Here is a 19,067-nt window from a genome sequence, read left to right as displayed (position 1 = left end):
TTTGTTCTCACTTCCTCCAAAAGTTTGAAATAGGCAGGGAGGATTCAGATATGGGTTGGTATTTCTCAATGGTGTTGGTCCCTGCAATATTGGAGGTCCCTTCCTTGAGCTCTGCAATACATACATCACCTGCCATTAGTATTGTGTATTATGTCTACAGCTGGCTGTTCGTGGAGCTTAATTTTGCCAAAGAATGGAAGTTCCTTCCCTAGCCCTATTGCAAGCCTCCCTATTAACAACATGTTTTGAGAACTCAGTGTTTATCACATTTTATTGCATAATTAAACCACTAAATCAGAACTGTAACATTCCTCTTTTACTGCAACAAAGGCAACTCTAAAAAAAATTAATTTATTAAGCAGCATAACCTCCCAAAGAGGTCTTTTATATTAAGCAACCAAATCAAAGAAACAACAGTATAAGCCTGGAAGATATCAAGCCTGGAAGATATCAAGTCTATTTGAAGCATGAGAAAAGTAGTTTGACTCCAGGTCTACACCATGGGGGGCTAGGTTGGTTTAAAGAACACAACTCCAGCTACGTAAATAACATAGCTGGAGTAGACATACCTTAAGCCAAGCTTGGAACTGTGTCCATGGCAGGTGGATGATGGAAGAAATATGCCCAACAACTTCCTTTACTCCTCCCAACAGCAAGGATTACAGTCGCCGATGGAGGTGCCCTTAGCGTCTTATTTAGCGGGTCTTTATCAGATCCACTAAATCGAACCCCAGAAGATAGATTGCCAGAGCGTCAATCTTCCAGTAGGTGGAGACATGGCCTCAGTGTTTTCTTCTAAGCCCCCCCAACAGGAATAAGTTTAAGAAACTAAACCATGGGAACTGGCAATTTAACTTAAGCTCCCCCATGTCCTACCCACTACTGCACTGAAACAAATTAAAACACTGATTTAACTTATTTAAATTAATAGCATTCAAGCACGTATGAGAAACATCTAAGTATATATAAGATAGTCTTTGTCCAAAAAGAGAACAATTTTAGATCAGACATTAAAAGTGTCAATGTTATAGGGAATCCATATACTCTGTACAATTAAGGCAATGTCAAAGGGCCAGCAATAAATGTAGTACTCAAATGGTTACTTTAGGTTTCTGGCTGTACAATGAGCCAGCAAAACATCTGAGTTCTTTGCTCCATTTACTTGTGATTCTGAAAGTCTATTTTATTTTTAGCGATATTATATAGGCAGCGCTTAGTACAAAAGAAAATACAATGGCTAAAGATCACATGTTAATATGATACTGCTGTTCAGTTTGTCAATGGTCTAGAAGATGAAACAATGTTATTTTAATGAATGGAATGACTCATCAGTAATTTAATACCAAGACAGATTTATTTTGGGAGGGGGTCACAATTTCCAATCAACACCTTCTGTACATTCCCAATATATATCGTCCATAAAAAACAAAGGTAACAAAATAAAAAGGACCAATAATGCTATAAAAATGTGTACTGCTAATGTGATGACTTGTTATAAGATGAAATTAAAAAAAAAGTTAGCTAGTTTTTCCTGTATAATGTCTGGTAGTCTGAACATCAAAGTTCTAACAGGTAAATACCATAAACATTCAAAATACAGGTTTTTAAAATTACTATTTAATTCTCAGATACCTGCGAGTGGCATTAAACTTGCTAAAGAGCAGAGAAATATATGACCAATGTGGGAGACCGATGAGTTTATAGAGATTCCATGTTGCTTTAGAATTGAGTTTGCAAGCAACAAAAAATATTTATAACTTTAATATCTGTTAATATATTAAACAATTTCCAATGAAACAAAAACTGACAATGGATGCTATACCATTAGAAATTGTCATTTCCAACAGGAGAGTCACCAGCAGCAGGCAGTTGAAACACTTAGTAACTAAAAGTTTTATTTTCATGTGTACACACACGCGCACACAACTGCAGCTAACTGGCACTTCACAGAGTTGCTCACCTCAGCCATCTACACATACAGAATACATAAATAGAGTTGTATGTAGGGCAAAATTTAAGTTTCCTGCCCTAGGCGCTTTCTCTGCACTTACCTGTGGTTATGTAGTTTCATAATGAAAGTGAATATTCACACCACTGTCAGATTGTTTTAGTCTTGCTGTGTATGCAGAGGCAATCCCCAAGATCACATGCTAATTGAAAAAAGCTTATGTATATTGAAAAAGTATTTCAAAACAAGCTAAAAAGCCCACACCAGCAACAGACAAGAGTATTTTCCTAAACTTGTAAGTAATACATTAATATGTGCATCTTTATCTCAGCATTGAACAAGTATGTTGGCTGCAAGAATAAGACCTCATCCAGCTACAGTTTGATAGCAAACAGGATGCGTGCAGGTAGTACTCTGCATACATGTTGTTACCTTCCCAAAGCTCCAGAATCTTTGTAGCAGAATTAAGTTAAGTAAAGAAAGAGCTTCAAGCCTGGAACGTAACATATTGACAACAGATAAAACATTAAGGCAAGAGAGTGACAAGATTATGCTTAAAAATAAAGCTAAAGCTATTGGCTTTGCCTTCTGGTTAGACAAGTAGCTCTGCAGGAAATATATAGGCTTGAAGCAGACTAACTTGTTGCCTATTGTGTCTGTTTTTAAATACAGAAGCAAACACACAGAATGCATAAATCAAGATCACTAGCTGGGAAAACACAAACCATGCTCAACACCACAACTACAAGGCTTTTGTTAATACCCCACTAACATTCCCACCAGAGTCCACAGCTTTCCTTTGCTCCTATTACAAGATATCTTAATTTTATAACACACACAAGGAAAGACCATAAAATTCTATTAGATCAGTGGCTCCCAACTGCCTGTCCACCGACCGATGCCGGACCATGGCACACTGCTGGTAAAAATGTGCATAATGAACATGCAAGTTTGCAAATAAAATGTCACCAGTCTGAATGGGGGACCAAAAAGTTTCTGAATGGGTTTACCGGGCTGCAGAAAAAAAAAAAAAAAAAAAAAAAAAAAGGTTGGAAACCACTGTATTACATATTCACTGGTGAAGGTTTCCCTCACAGGTATGACAATGAGAACTTAAATCACCCAAGGTTATTATGAGATTCTGACAACCACTCCAATATCTTCACACAGGAATTCATTGTAAATTTTTGCTGTAGCTCTCATCATTTTGGTTATTAACACAAGTATAGTTTAAAATACACCAGCAAAGACATCCATTTCAAATTGATTTATGGAATAGAGTTGATCTGCAAAACAGGTTTCAGTTTAATTTACATATTAGATTTGTACTCTGAAATGAACGAACAAGTAGGATTTAGACAACGTGTTTATCATATTCATTTGGGGATGGAGAGGGGTTGTGGGGAATAACCTCCAACCATCTTTAAAATAAGGATGTCCCTTCGTTCTAATTAAATATTTAGGTCCTTTGACCAGGTGTATTAAGCAGAGTCCTCCCCTTCATAGGATAGTTCAGGGCAGCTGCTCCAGGTCACATGCTTTGGGGGGGCCCCATAGTCCCACCACTTTGACCTCCTATGAACCCCCCCTCCCGAGTCCTGGGAGATTTCCTAGGGGGGCCTGGCATAGGATGACAGCAGAGATCGGCCTCCCCTACATTCACTACGTGAGACTGACTTGGCAGCCTGCTCCGCTACACCTTGCTTGATGCCAAGGTGAAGCATAACACAGGCTGGGAGATGGGCAGGGGGGCCAAGCGAAGCAGGCTGTCAGATTGCTCTGGCTCCCACTGCATAGTTGGAGTATGGGTGTGGGTGACCCCTGCTGCTGCCCCACATCAAGCCCCCTGGATCAACCATTCCGGTCTGGGGAAAGTTTCTCTCAGCATTAGGCACATAAGCTAAAAATCAAGATGAGAGGGTTTTCACCTCCTTTTGACAAGGTATATAGGCTATGTCTACACTATGCGCTTTGCCTCTTCCAACAATGCAAACGAAGCACAGATTAGCATTTTCTTTTGCTTCACTTGCATAACCTCTTCCAATCCGTTTTTGTGCAAGGGGTTTTTGCACAAAAACAAGCAGTGTGGACATTTTCTTTTTGTGCAAAAAAACCCCTTTTTGCACAAGATCCTTATACAGGCAGTCCCCAGGTTACGTACAAGATAGGAACAAACCTACAGTCCCTAAGTTGAATCTGTATGTAAGTCGGAACTGGCGTCCAGATTCAGCCGCTGCTGAAACTGATCAGTTTCAACAGCGGCTGAATCTGGATGCCAGTTCTGACTTACATACAGATTCAACTAAGAACCCCAGGCATCCCCAAATCAGCTGCTGCTGAAACTGATCAGCAGCTGATTCCAGGAAGCCCGGGGCAGAGCAACTCTGCCTCAGGCTTCCTGTAGTCAGCGCTGGTCAGTTTCAGCAGCGGCTAAATCAGGACGCCTGGGGCAGAGCAGCTGGGGTACTGCTGGGTTGCTCCAGTAGCACCGCACCTCGGCACTACTGGACCAACCCAGCAGCACCCCATCTGCTCTGCCCCAGGCGTCCTGATTCAGCCGCTGCTGAAACTGACCAGCAGCGGCTGAATCAGGACCAGAGCAGCTGGGGTGCTGCTGGGTTGGTCCAGTAGTGCCCAGAGCGGCGCTGCGGGACCAACTGGCAGCGCCCCAGCTGCTCTGCCACAGGCGTCCAGAGAAAAGCCTAGTCTGCTGCGTGGGGGGGGGGGGGGGGGTACTAGCTGCGCCCCCCCCCCCCCCCCCAGCAGACCAGGAAGACGCGGGCAGCGGACCGAGACGCAACGCAGTCCCGCCGCCTGGATCCTCCGCGGCTTTGCTCCCAGTCTCCCTGGTCTGCTGGAGACCAGCAGACCAGGGAGACGGGGAGCAAAGCCTCTGAGGACGCCGGCAGCGGGACAGCCGCGGGGCGCCTGGGCTGCCCGAGCCCCCACGCGGCTTTGCAAAGCCGTGGGGGGGCTCGGGCAGCGAGGCAACCCAGGCGCGCCTGGGCTGCCCCGCTGCCGGCTTCCCCGAGGCTTTGCAAAGCCGCGGGGGTGCTCGGGCAGCGGGGCAGCCCAGGCGCGCCTGGGCTGCCCCTCCGGGGCTTTGCTTCGCGTCTTCCTGGTCTGAAGACCACGGAGACGCGGAGCAGCTTTTCTCGCTCGGAGTACACGGGCGGTGGGACTGCGAGGTCCCACAGTCCGTGTACTCCGGGGCAGCCCCGTTCATAACTGCGGATCTGACATAAGTCAGATCCATGTAAGTCGGGGACTTCCTGTACCTCCCCACAGAGTAATGAACATAAATCAGAAGTTAGGAATTGTAGAAAATTGACGGAGGAAGACAAGGGACACAAGAATAAACTCATGGCCATTATTTAGGACAAAATGTAAGAATCTAAGTAAAGGAACAAAAATAATCCTGACAATAGTACTGCTCCATTACTAAATGGAAAAGAATTATCCCAATAATGCAGAGAAAGCAGAAATGTTTAATAAATATTTCTCTTCTGTATTTGGAGAGAAGATTGCTAATTTCTGTGTGTACTGATAACATTTTCCAGAAATTAGTTGTGTAGAATGTTAACACAGAAGGTACTAAAGTTAGACATTTAAAAAGAAAAATCAACTGGTCCAGACATTTTGCATCCAAGAGCTTAAGAAGGGATAGCGGAGAAGCTTGCTGGACCACTAATGTTGATTTTCTTTAAGTGTTGGAGCACCACAGAAGTTCCAGGAGACTGGGAAAAGCTAAAGTCATGCTAGTTTAAAAAAAAAAAAACAAACAAACCAAACAAACAAGGATGACTAGTGGAACAGCTGATATAGGATTTGCTTAATGGAGAATTAAAAAAAGAGAACAAAATGAATGCAAACCAACATGGGTTTATGGATCTGTATCTTAATATCTGACTCTCTCCTTTTTTGAGATTACATGTTTGGTTAAGAAAGGGAGTAGTGTTAATATAATCCAGACTTCTGTAAAGCATTTGATATCAGAGAACATTCTAATATCTTTCTTATTTTGAATTAGGGATGTAAAATCCTGCTTAATTGGTTAACTGGGTAAAAGTGTTCAGGCGATTGAAGGGTAGGAGCAGGGGTGTGGCAGGCGAGGAGCTGGAGCAGCTCCTATTGGTTAACCATTCACATCTCAATTTTTAAATGAGCAAGGGACACATTAAAATGGATAAACACAACTGGCCAACCAATAGCTCTCAATATGTAACTAAGTGAGGAATTTAAATACCACAGTGATTGATACAACAGTCTGAACAAATATCCCAATCTCCTGAAAATCCAACTGGATCTCGTCACTTGAGGAACGGAATGTATTTGAATTCTGTCCATTCTCTTCTGCCAGTATCATAACATGATTACAATAATTAACATATGCTCATTGACAGACACGGTCTCAAACTTAATGCAAGTTTGGGGACCAGAAAACATCAGAAGCACAGGTTTATCCTGGCATCTTTAGAGACTAACATGGATGGGCATGAAACATGACAATAGGAGTTGACCCATATCTCGAAAACAAGGATACTGTCAAAAGTTCAACTTCTCTGAAAAAGCATGGAAAGAGGGATATTTGGTTCTTAAGCCTCCAGTAAAGACCTCAAGGAAATGCAAATGCTTTCTCGTAAAAGTCAGACTTGGAACACCTACATGGAATTGCCACTTTTTAAAACTTCCAGATAATAAATTACTGAACTAGTGCACTTAATACCACTGTGAACATAGTAAAAATATTTCAGCTGGCAGTTAAGTTGGAGGAAAGGCTATTCTCCAACAGGAAGAAAGGATATTTCAGATAAATGTCTGGAACATAGGGCCAGACATACTGAAAAAGAGCAATGGTCCACCGAGCTCAATATCCTGTCTGACAGCAGCAATGATGGATTGATTCAGAAGGCAGCATAAACCTCTGTAGGGGAAAGTTTCTTCCTGGTTCTGGCTGATCAGCTTATGCCTTGACACATGAGGACTGAAAATGCTTGCCATTTTTATCCTAGCTAGTGCAAAGGCAGAGAACACTCTGGTTAATATGATCTAATCTTTACAGAATTAGAGTAAGCAAGTTGCTTTAGTGGTATTATACAACTTTCAGTTCCACAGATTTATTGTGTTACATACAATAAGTATTGTGTTTTATTGGTGTCGCATCCTTGCAGCCCTTTTATTTAATCAAAGTACACCATTGTTCTTGCATTATGGTAACAGTAAAAATCCAACATTCAGATAGGATTCTCCCTCTTTACCCCTTTCTTTTGATCTTGTTATTGTGCTACCACACCATGATGAAAAGCGAGTACTTAACTGAAACTTAAATTAATATAAATCTGTTTACTAGTAAGAGAAGCATAAGAAAAATAATTCTCTAGAATGATAATGCCGACTGTCCTATTTTATTGCCACTGATCTTCCTTCTGACACAGGAGCCACGTACCCAGCTTTACAGTTTCCATGAAGCATTGCTGCGCTGACTAGGATCTCTCCTGTATACACACTTGCCTTCAGCAGGCAGCTGCAGAAAAACTTCTCAAAACTTTCTGTACTGCTATTGAACGGTTAAAAGTCCAAACGACACACGTAACTGAAGTGAAGCAACTTAGAACTCCTGCAGAAGTGGCAGTCTCGACAATGGTGACACTTCCAGGACTAACTGCCCATGATGTGTGAACAACCTCTGGCAGGAAAATTTCAGTAGGACCAAGTTTGTTCTTTATTCACCAAGAAGAGCTCGTGTGGTTCACTGATTTAACAATCCTCAACAGTACTAAAAAATCAGTGTGTCACTGCCAAGGCATCACATGCCTTCATTTCAGAGATTGCTAAGGCAAGGGAAGCCGCCTTAGCTTTTTGTATTGCAGAATCAAGTGGGTGGAATACTACAACAAGGATGTTTAAAAACTGCATTCAGAAAACAAGTTTCAGTGACTCACCTTGTTAAATAGGCAAAAGAAATAGTGTGCTGCAGAAAAGGACACAGGGTAATACACTAGGGCTACGTCTACACCGGCAGGTTCTTGCGCAAGAACTCTTTTGCGGAAGAGTTCTTCTGCAAAAACTCTTCCAGAAGAGAGCCTCTACACTGGCATGTGCTTTTGCGCAAGAGCATCCATGCCAGTAGACACTCTCTTGCGCAAGAAAGCTCTGATGGCCATTTTAACAATAGGGCTTTCTTGCGGAAGAAATTCATGTTGCCTGTCTACACTGGCCTCTTGCGCAAGAACAGTTGCACAAAAGGGCTTATTCCTGAGCGGGAACATCAGAATCCTGGTTTTTGGCTAGTCAGAGTTCTTTCCAGTATCCTGCTAAGCTAAGGTATATGATTAGGTAAACAGTACAGGGAACCAGCACAGTATGGTTTGTTTAAATGTGTTGTTTGTACTATTCATTGTAGACCATTTAATATAACGCTTGACTTGCTTCAAGTATTTGCCATATAACCAGATGCTATTGAAATGGGCAAGTGGAAGTCATTAATAGTTACAGCCTTGAAATGAATCTGTCCAAGTGAAGGCTTGTGTCTGAAGAGTCAACTGGAAGATATTAACTTAAATTAACAAATACCTGTTTCCTCATACTCTGTCCTCCATAAAACTAAAACACTGCCAGCTGCTTTTAAAGAGTTTATTTCTGATACCCAGATAGAAGCCTGAATCTTCTTCAAAGTTATTTATCAGTTGATGGAAATATAGTCCATGCTTCAAAGGAACTGATGTGATCTGTTAATGCACTACTACTGAGGTCAGTAAAGTTCTAGGAATAGGGGGTAAACACATTGACAAGAGAGTGAAGACAGCAAGAACTTCATTTCAAGGTGTCTGAATTTAAGCAGAAATGTACCATTCTATTTGATAAAATGTATCCTGTTAGATATAACAAGGAAACACAGTGACAGTAAGTATTTTCAATATAGACTGAGGGGCACATTCATCTCAGATATACCGCTTGCAATGTTGTCAGTGCGGTTGCAGGGGTAAATTAGGAAAGTAACAGTGTTTCACAGGCATGCACATCCCTGTGCTGCTATGCCCTCCACAGAAAGCAAACAGGAAAGAAACTTAGAGAGCCAAGTATGGCTGCATACAAGCACTATTGAGAGTATTGGGTAGGAAAAAAGCAAAAACAGCTTCACACACAAAATACATTCTTTTCAGGAAACCTAAAATACACTTACATGCAGAGTAATGCAACTGCAGTGATAAGAGGAGGAAACAATTCATCAATAATGGAATCTAAACCCAGCATGCAAAATGATTAATATCTCAGAAAAAGCACCAAGCTTTTCCTGATATCCCTAGTATAGTAACTGCTGAATTGCCTGCATACCATTAAGCTGCATCCTAGCCCAAGAGCTAAGTACAATGGCTAATTATTTCCAACACTGCAAAGTTAGGGGGAAAACATCATGGTGACAGCTTTCCATCTGAACAATAAAAAAAGGCAGATGCCGAACTCAATGTGCAGTTCTGTGGTGAGAGCATCATCCATGAGGCTAACCCAAGGTAACTTGGCATTACACTGGACCAGTTTGCCCCTTGGACAACACCTGAAGAACACTACTGCAAGGTCAGGTCTCATGTTGTGCTTACCAGGAAACTGGCTTGACCATCATGGGTTTCAGTCCACAGAGACTACAAACTGGGGATGTTAAAAATCAGATTATCAACTAATCGAATAGTGGATGTAATTTCCATCCACTATTTGATTAGTCAATAAGAGTGCTTCTGCTTTGAAACATAGCAAGAGCCACCCAGCTGTTGCTACCTTTCAAAGGCAGAAGTGCCACATGGCGTTCTATCTTTGAAACGTACAAGAGCCCCAGCAGAAGCTCTTGGGCATTTCAAAGATTGAAACGCTGCATGGAGCCCAGGGCCAGCGAGGAGTCCCCTGCCCTGGGCTCCACGCAGCGTTTCAATCTTTGAAATGTACAAGAGCCCCAGTGGGAACTATTGTACATTTCAAAGTTGGAACGCTGCCGCTGTGCCCCGCCCCCTCTGTCAGAGCTGGAGGGAACCAACTTTTAAGCTGGGTCCCCCAAAGCAGCCCTTCTTCTCTCCCTCTCCCCCCCATCTTGCTGCCTCTTTCTGACAGAGGCAGCAAGGAGGGTGGGAGCAACTAGTCGATTAGTGTGTCAACTATCTGATAAGCAAACCACATCAACTGCTTTGGTCTATTCTGCAGCTAATTATTGTGTGCAGTGCAGTTTCCATAGCAGTCACACTAAACTCCTCGATACTCAACAATGCCATGTGCAGAGCATCAGGGACATTCAAATTGACTCCATTCAACTGGCTCCTAGTTCTATCACATCCAGCCTCCACAGGGTAGACGAGTTGCCCAGACATCTTGCTTTCTCAACCACGTTCATGCTCTTATCCCATGACAATGTAATTTACACATGAGCCTTTGCTGAGGGACTTTGTCAAAGGCTTTCTGAAAATCTAAGTATCCTATATCTACTGGATCCCCCTCGTCCACATGTTTGTTAAGTCTTTCAAAGAACTCTAACAGATTAGTATGACATGATTTCCCTTTACAGAAACCATGTTGACTTTTGCCAAACATCAGCATCAATGCTGAGATTCAATGGAGAGCCAGTCACATGGAGCATTTCAACTGCTCAAAACAAACAGCTTGTCACTGACCTTGCTGAGGAACTACCAAGTGTTGATTTATGTCTAAAAGACTGGTATAGATTGAATTGCCTCAGAACATCTCATGGGAGATGTTGACAAACCCTCTTTAAATGGAAAAGTGAGGCAGACACCTATATGCAACCGTGGTCACTGGCCACAAATAATGGAACACATCTTATCCAAGTTATTTTGCTTAGGGCCTGATAGACATTGCTGCAGGAGTGAGCTGATGAACACACTGGGTATCAAATGTAGATGTAAGTCTCCCCAAGCCATATGAAAGCAGCATCAGCACTACCATGAATTAGCGAATATAATTGGGTTATCCATGTTTGTACCAACCATGCCCCTCCCACACCCCATGGGGTATACACGTCTGCATCTTATGCAAGTTGATTTTTACTCATATTAAAAGATGACAAGACCAACATGATAAAAATCAGCCTTTTATGAAGGCGGCAGAAGTCTCTGTGGGTTATGTACGTCCGCGGGAAATCTAATTAAAAAAAGCCACACACACACGATAGAAAAACCGTGGGTAATACACAAGTGCGTGTTATACATAGATGCGGGCTTTGGGCATCAGCTTTGGTTCTCTTTCCCACCCCTCTTGCCCCTCCCCCCAGGCCGTTCAGGGAAGTGGGGTTTGAGCTTTGGCCTGCCCCACCAAGAGCAACAGGGTTTGGGTGCATACAGGCTTCAGTCCCCCTCCTGGGGTCAGGTAGTAATTTTTGTTGGCATAAGGAGGTCACTGCAATGATATTTGAGAATCCCTCGTTTAAAGGTATGTACAAAGTCCAGTGACATGCAAAAAGTGTATTTGGGCGCAAAGAGCATGGATTTAACATGTCCTTTCCTGGGGAAACGTTTCTAATAATGTTAAATGGATAGTCCCATATATTTGTTCAACTGAAGACAATCTTGTCATAAAAGATAGTTTGTGGTTTACTAAACGGATACAAACTTGCCTTGCTGTTTCACAATACAGTGAAAAACTAGTAGCTAAACATACCAAGAAACTTCTGTGTCCTAGGTTCTCCAGTTACTTTTCTACTGAATGCTGCAAAACAAGAATCTGGAAAACAGTAGTCTCACCTATAGGGTAAAAGTCTGTTTGTCCAGAGGACTGGATATTGGATATAGGTAATTAGCCTGAATTGAGCTGGGATGGGCAACCTGTGGCCCAAAGGCCACATACAGCCCATTTTCTATATGTAGCCTAAGATACATTTTGTTCAGTGCTGTCCACACGCAAGGTTGCCAGCTTCCACTGATTTCCATCCACATTGTTACCCCTGCCCCGCCCAATATTACTAAAGTGACATGCAGATAAAACAAGGGCACGCAACACTGATGAGAGAGCAATATGCTCCCTCTGCATTAAAACAAAGCACTGCTATAGCTCAGTCACCACCCCCTACAAATCCTAGGTACACAAGTGCAGATAGTAAAACTACCCTATCCCAGGAGACCCTCTTGATTTCAACAGTCTAGCAAGGGCCACTCATGCCACCAAATCACTAGACTAAGCTGCCCATTACTGGAATAGATGAATAAAGGCTAACACCATTTTACAGCAGTTTGCTTACTTGCCTATATTAGTTAAACTTAAAACAGAAGGTCTGGTAGCACTTCATAGACTAACAAAACACGTAGGTGGTGGTATGAGCTTTGGTGGGCACAAACTCCAGTCATCTGAAGAAATGGGCTGTGCCCATGAAAGCTCATATCACCACCACCATGTTTTGTTAGTCTATAAAGTGCTACCAGACCTTTTGTTGTTTTTTAAGTTTACCCTGTACAGACTAACCCAACTACCCCCTGAAGCTATATTAAGTTAGCCATTCAGTCCTTAGCAAACAGATATTTTCCATCCTTCTTAACTCCCTTAGTATCAAGTCTCTGTAGACTGACATCTCTCTCTTCAGTCCTGGATCAAACAAGACTTTTTGCACGAGTGTTACAACCTATTAAAATATTTTTAAAAGACATTTTTCTGATACAGATGAATGCTACCAAGACATAGTTGTGAGCTATCAAATATTGCCTTTTGGTGGCTGCAAGGATGAGTTCTGATGAAGCAAAATGAAAAGGAATAGGAACAGAGTTGCTTTAGTACTTGTTTTCAAGTGGTTCTTACTATAGGATAAAGCTAACTAACTTATAATTATTTTGGGGTGGGGGGGAGAATCACTAAAGTCTCCTCAGTACGAATGGGAAGTGAAGGAGGAACACATTACTCTTTGATAAGACTATGCAGGTTTGTGTTTTAGGAGACTATTTGCAACTCACTCCACTCTTCTGTGGATGGTCAAAAGAAAACAAGTGTTAAGGACAGCATTTGATTGCAGCAAATTGACTCAGGTTGCAAGGTCTTCCATGTTGTAAAAGATGACAGTACAAAGAAACATTAGTCAAGGGAACATTATAGCTTGCTGCAATTACACTATTTACACTCATTTTTCTCCCACCACCTAAGTCCTTCCATAAAGCAGTAGTTTGCGGTTAACAGGTAGTGTTGGCAAACTAGATTCTCTCTCTCTCTTTTTTTTTTTTAAGTCTGTGGAACGTAAAGCTGCTCTGCATAAGTCACTCTTGAGTTGGCATAGATGTTAACTGATCAGAATCCAAAATGTAAAGAGTAATTAAGTCTTGTTACAACAGCATTTTCAAAAAAGGTTTTGTCCTTTACAATTAAGAGTTTTAAATTCAAGTTAGGGATGTGAACAGGTAACTGATTATCTGGTAAGCCTCACCTCTACAGGTAACCAAATAACCAGCAGCCTTGCAGGGCTGCCAGCAGGCCAGGACCACTCCAGCCCAGCTGGGCTGTAACACCACCCCGCCTCTCCTCCCCAGCTGGGCTGTAGCACCGCCCCTCCTCTCCACAGGAGCCTGCTTATTTGGATAGATTTTGTCAAGCCCTGCCAATAAGCATATGCTTACTGGATAATCGACTGGTGATTCAGTTAGTCGCTTTCTCCCCAGCTTGCTGCCTCTCTCAGAGAGGGAGCAGGAGCTGGTGCTGGGGAGGAGCCAGCTTAAAAAACAGCTCTCCCCAGCACCATCTCCATGGGCAGAGTGGCACAGTAGGGAACTGGAAGCGCTTCTGCCTTCAAAAGGGCTCTTGTACATTTCAAAAGCAGAGAGCACAGGCCATTGGGGAATTGCTTGAGTTCCCTGCTGGCCAGTACTCCTATAGTGCTTCAGGGCTCTTGCCACATTTCAAAGGCAGAGGCACCCTTATCAATTCATCAAGTAGTCAATGCAAGTTGCATTGATTATTCGATTAGTTGATTAATCTAAATTTAAATATCCTTAAACAGGTTTTTGCACCCCTAATTCAAATTTAAAAGGCTTCAACTGAAGGAACATTGTTGGTCTTTGTTGCTACTTTTAAATTTAATGTTATAAATAATGCTAAAATCTTTATCAATTCATTCTACTTTCAAAATGAAATAGTAAGTGTATAGCTTAGATTCTTATCAGATCAATGAACACTACCCCCCAAACATCTGTAGTCTCCAATCAAAGCCATGGTACCCATTTTCTTTGTACAATGGGAATACTTTGAGCTTTCCTTCTTTTCATAAAAGATCCAAGATATTGCACAACTTATTGCTCTATTCTTTCCAGACCAACTCTGACTGTAACTAATAGTAATTACACATATATACCAAAGAGAACACACCCTTCAAACAGTAACATTGTTATGGAACCCTTCAGCAGAAAGATAAGGCATCTAAGCGGGAAAGGAAAGATTTAACATTTATTTGGATCTTAAACTGACATGCAATTCTATGTATCCCAATCGCTTAATTATGCAGCTTTTTTTCCTTAGAACATGAACAGTTTTAAGGCATTTGAGAGAACAACAATTTACCAAACAGATCACAGCAATGCTCTGGTGTGTGGCCAGCCCAGAGGATTGTTATTTGCCTAATCTTTGACAAATTCACTATTGTTTATAGGCTCCAGTTTCTATTTATGTATTAAGTGCTCTGTAGCAATCCGAGACACTAAGGCTGCTGCCCTCCATGGTATGACTAGAACTTCCCCTTCCCCCACTGCCTAACACAACAATCAACTGTACAGGACCTTTAAGGAATAAAGAGGTCTAAGTGCAATATAGCTGAGATGAGCCGGAATAGTGGGAAGCTAGAACATGATTAGCGGCAACTGCTGTCTAGTTTATATTTTAAACAAAGAAATCTCATTTGCCTTTGAAAGCTAGTTTCTATAGTGATACGAAGTTTAACATGTAGAGCATTTTCTGGTCCAAAGCATTCAAGAAAGAGAAGGGGGGGGGGGGGGGGAGAACTGACAACATGAGGGAAAAAAATGTTTGGCGTCCTAACACATTTAATTTAGTATTAAGAGTTTATTGAGAAGGAATAAAAATAGTACTCTTTCCATACCACTCTCATTGATACAGAAGGATATTAGCATACAGACTTGGTGAAGCGATATGCAGAAGTGAGAGGAAATTCATTCAAAAACCTGTGGAATTCCAAAGTGCAACATTTTGTTCTTGCCCCTTTTCTGCAGCTCCTCCCTTCCCTTGCAAGAGCTGGAAACAGTTGCAATTTTAGTTGAAGATAAGGCAAAGCCCTGCTGTAAAACTAAAACCCATTAAGTTTTCAGTAAACAGAGGAATGTTGTCACAAACACACAGAACACTGCTGGGGGAAGCAACAACTTGGACAGACAGAGGCCTGGTCTACACTAGAAAATTAGATCAGTAAAACTGTCTTGCTCTGAGGTGTTAAAAAAAATCCATGTCCTTAAACAATGTAGTTAAACCAACCTAACACCACTTGCGCATTTCTCCTCTCAACAAACCACTGCTGAGGAAGGTGAAGTACCTACATTGATTGGAGAACCCCTCCTGCTGGAGTAGGTAGTGTCTTCACTGAAGTGCTGCAGGTTGACAAACTGCAAGAAGCTGTTGTCTTCCCCCACCACCTCCCTTGCCCACATATCCACTGTTTTTTTTACTCATTATCAGCAACATACACAAAACTTCTACAAACTTTGAAACAATGTGTTAGAGTACAGTTAGTTCAAATTAGCACAATCAGCTTAGTTGCACTGACACTAACCTAGCTCGAGTTAGAGCAACAATCAAAACATGAGTTACACGCAGTCCAGTGATTCTATGGTACTAATCGAATCATTGTCTTCTGATGACATGGTGTATCCCCACTGCATTACTAGCTTATGCTTGAACTTTTGCAGCATTCTACTTCAGTCCCTGCACTGGTTAGCTATCTTGAGCTTAAAGCAGTTTACTTGAGCTATAGATTTGTATGTGGGAAAGGAATCAAGTTGGGGGTTATAACTTGATATTACTGTGCTGTGAAGACACACCCTATGACAATGCAAAAGACTGCTAGGTACACACTGTAAGGTTTTGTCATTAACATAAATATCAAGTAACAGCAAAGAACAAACATGCACAAGCCAGGATTTAGAATACAGTAGTCACAGAGATGTTCTCCTCTCCAATGTGAGTTCGCCCACCGTGGAAATATCACCTGTACAATGACAGCAGTAATACACAGCAAACTTCCAACAGCTATAAGATTAGGGATGAGAAAAATTTATAGTCTAATACTCTGAAAGTCTAGTATCAACTAGCCAAGAACCAAACTTTGTTATGTTGACACAGTTCGTACAAAATGGGCGCAAAATAACCATCTTAAGCCATCTAAGTCTTCTGTGTAAGTAGTGAGATAAACTGTAAAAAAAATTGAAGCTTCCTGCCACTGAGCTTGCCACAATGATACTCAAGTTTCTTTAGATTTGTTTATATAAAGTAAGTATGGTAGGCTTAGAAGTCACTAAAAGCACAATCGAAAGGAACCCAATAAGTATTTCCACCTAATCTGCAAGATGCCAGCTTTCCAATGGATACCACACAAAAAGGCCTGGCATGTTTCTAACACTATACTTCTATTATTTCATTTGTTCTAGGAAAGCCTAATGAACATGATCTCCCAGCAAATACTCAGGAGTCCATGCCCATTAGCTTATTAGTCATAATTATGGTCAGTACTACTTATAGAAGACTTGACAACTGGATCAAGAATTAGTCGTATCCATGCCGAAGAAATCTGTTTTCTTAATAAAAGGGCAGCACAGACAAATTCTGTCCATTTACCAATTATCCCGTTATTTCATCCTCAGAAAAGAAGAAGAAGAACTTGGTAGTTTTTCCAAGTAAATAACCAGCAACACAGCAGACTTGTCATCCCATTTTCTACAGCTGTCAATTTCTCAAGGATGCAGCATAGATAATAAAGTAGCATGCAAAGGATCAAACATTGTACAACCTCAACTAACTTAAGATCAAGCATCACGAAAGCACAAAACTTACTGTCCACCTGATTCTGCAACACAGTTATTCACAGTTCACCTGAGTAGAGGTCATCAGCAAAATTGCTGCACCAAGCAATTAAATCTCTTTCTCTGGGAGTCTGATAATATATCAGGTCATTCCCTTCTATTGAAGGTATGTCCCTCTTGCTAAGATTTTTTTAAACATAAAACTAGCAGCAAATCGCTTTCTACCTTCTGTCTCTGTGTAATTAGCACTATAAATCCCATGCTATCCAAGTCTCCTGGCACAGCACTCATTTGGTTTTAATCTCTGCTGAGGTGTCTTCCTCCACTCCCCACCAAGCCATTTAGATCAGATCTTGGCAAACTCTTAATTCAAAGCTGAAGTTCTGCTGCAGAAATAGCAGTCTCACTAGCTGACAGAAATCTGTTGAGACTTGCAATGCCTGCTTTTTTATATCCAAAACAGGAGAGAAATTAGTTGCTCTTATACAGTTTAATCTGCAGAACAGAGAAAGTTATTTTGCATCTCTCCTACCGTACAAGCCAGTAAAGCAACCTCCAAATAGTAATCAATAGACAAGGAACCCAAAAATAATCCCATTTTATGAGCTTGACACTATGTGGCCCTATACGCATATTCTAATACAGTATTTCTTCTCTTAATGTCACTGCTGGAGACCACACGTACTGTCTTTCAGCCCTGAACAATTGAGTTGTCATGTATTTCTCTGGTCCCTTAGCAGGAAGAGGAATCCTGTGCTATTTCATTGTTCCTTGTGCTTCCCAACCTCTGTGGCCCATATTTCTCACAGCACAACAAAGTTTGTTACCACCCCAGTATATGCTCCTTCGTTCACCCACTGTCACCTTTGAAGTGTAACCAACAGTCTCTATATTAAATGTTATTGCTACTATCAGAGAAAGGTTAAGTAAGAGGCTTTCACTCTGGTGTTTTGCACTGATTTCTGTGTTCTCCGCGTCCTCCTATGCACTTCCACCTAAGGCGCTGGGTTCCCATATCACCTAAAGTTAGCTCATGGCAATGTGTCCCTTCCCATTCACGGAGCCAGCTGCTTAAAGGCGCCCCATGACCCCAGGTAAGAGGGAAACATTGCCACTGCTAGTCTCGCCTGCATTCACAGATAGGAGAGAGATCCACCCGCCTCTCCACACGCACCTTGCCCCTAGCCCTTGTCCTTCCCAAGCCAGGTCCAGTTCAGGAGAAACCTGCACGGGACCCATCACTGGGGTGCTGACAAGAGAGCCCGTCTCCACTGGGCACAGCAAGAGGATCCCCAGCTCCGCACCCGGCTTCAGGGCTGCACGCTCCGGCGGCGCCCCCAGCCCCACTCACGAAGCCCTCCCCCCCCCCCCCCCGAGCCCCCCAGACCCAGGCCAGCAGCCCCGGCTGCACCCCCCGGCCCCAGCCTGCCCCCCCGCCGGGACTCACCCCATAAGCCAGTCCATGGCTCTCGCGGGTGCCGCCTGCTCCGCTGTTGCGCTGGGCGCGGGGCTGGGGAGGAGCCGGGGCGGGAGGCGGGCGGGCTCCTGCGTCCTGCCCAAGCTCACCACCCCCTCCGGCCGCGCATGGGGCGGCCGTGCCCCGTCCCCCACCCCCGGCGGCGGGGCTGGCGCTGGCGGCGGCTCCCCCCTTCCCCGCCCTCCTCTGCCCCCTGCGGGCGGCCCGGCCCCGCTCACGCTCCTGCCGCCAGGCTGCGCCGGGTGCCCTGAGCCTCAGCCACACTCCCGGGGAAGCCGGAAGTAAACACACAAGCCCCCGCCCCCCACCACGGCTAACCCGGACGTGACCCCGCCCGGCGCACTGTGGGAAATGTAGTCCGCGCCTGCGGCTGGGGACACGTGGAACCTCTGTTGTGCGGAACCTCTGCCCCCAGTCCGGCCAGCTGACTAGCATCTAGTCCATGGGTTCCCAAACTGGGGGGCGCGAGGCGACCCAGCCCCTTCTCCTCCGTCAATTTCTCCGCCCCCTAATTTTTGCTGCTATTTGTGTTTTTCGGTCCCGCTCGGTTACTTTTTTTTTTTTTTTTTTTTTTTTGCTTAAGTTTTGCTGCTATTTGGGGCGGGGGTTTCTCTAAAATCCGAAAGAGGGCGTGATGCCGAAAAGTTTG

General features: G+C 43.1%; 1 protein-coding gene across 3 annotated transcripts in view; it reads right to left on the bottom strand.

Annotated features, from left to right (window-relative positions):
- Positions 1-18,692, bottom strand: part of MOB2 (MOB kinase activator 2) — a 172,902-nt gene extending 154,210 nt beyond the window's left edge. For 2 of the 3 annotated variants that reach the window (XM_075928198.1, XM_075928199.1), the window contains exon 1: positions 18,389-18,692. In XM_075928198.1, coding sequence (XP_075784313.1) covers positions 18,389-18,405 — 17 coding nt within the window. In that variant the 5' untranslated portion in view covers positions 18,406-18,692. The remainder of the gene's footprint in view (positions 1-18,388) is intronic. The other variant, XM_075928202.1, reaches the window with a different exon arrangement.
- Between the last annotated feature and the right edge of the window lie 375 nt (positions 18,693-19,067).

The sequence above is a fragment of the Pelodiscus sinensis genome, chromosome 4 (assembly GCF_049634645.1).
Source record: "Pelodiscus sinensis isolate JC-2024 chromosome 4, ASM4963464v1, whole genome shotgun sequence".
In the NCBI taxonomy this organism is placed as follows: Eukaryota; Metazoa; Chordata; order Testudines; family Trionychidae; genus Pelodiscus; species Pelodiscus sinensis.
Note: the sequence above shows the minus strand (reverse complement) of the source record. Positions and strands in the feature narration are given on the sequence as shown.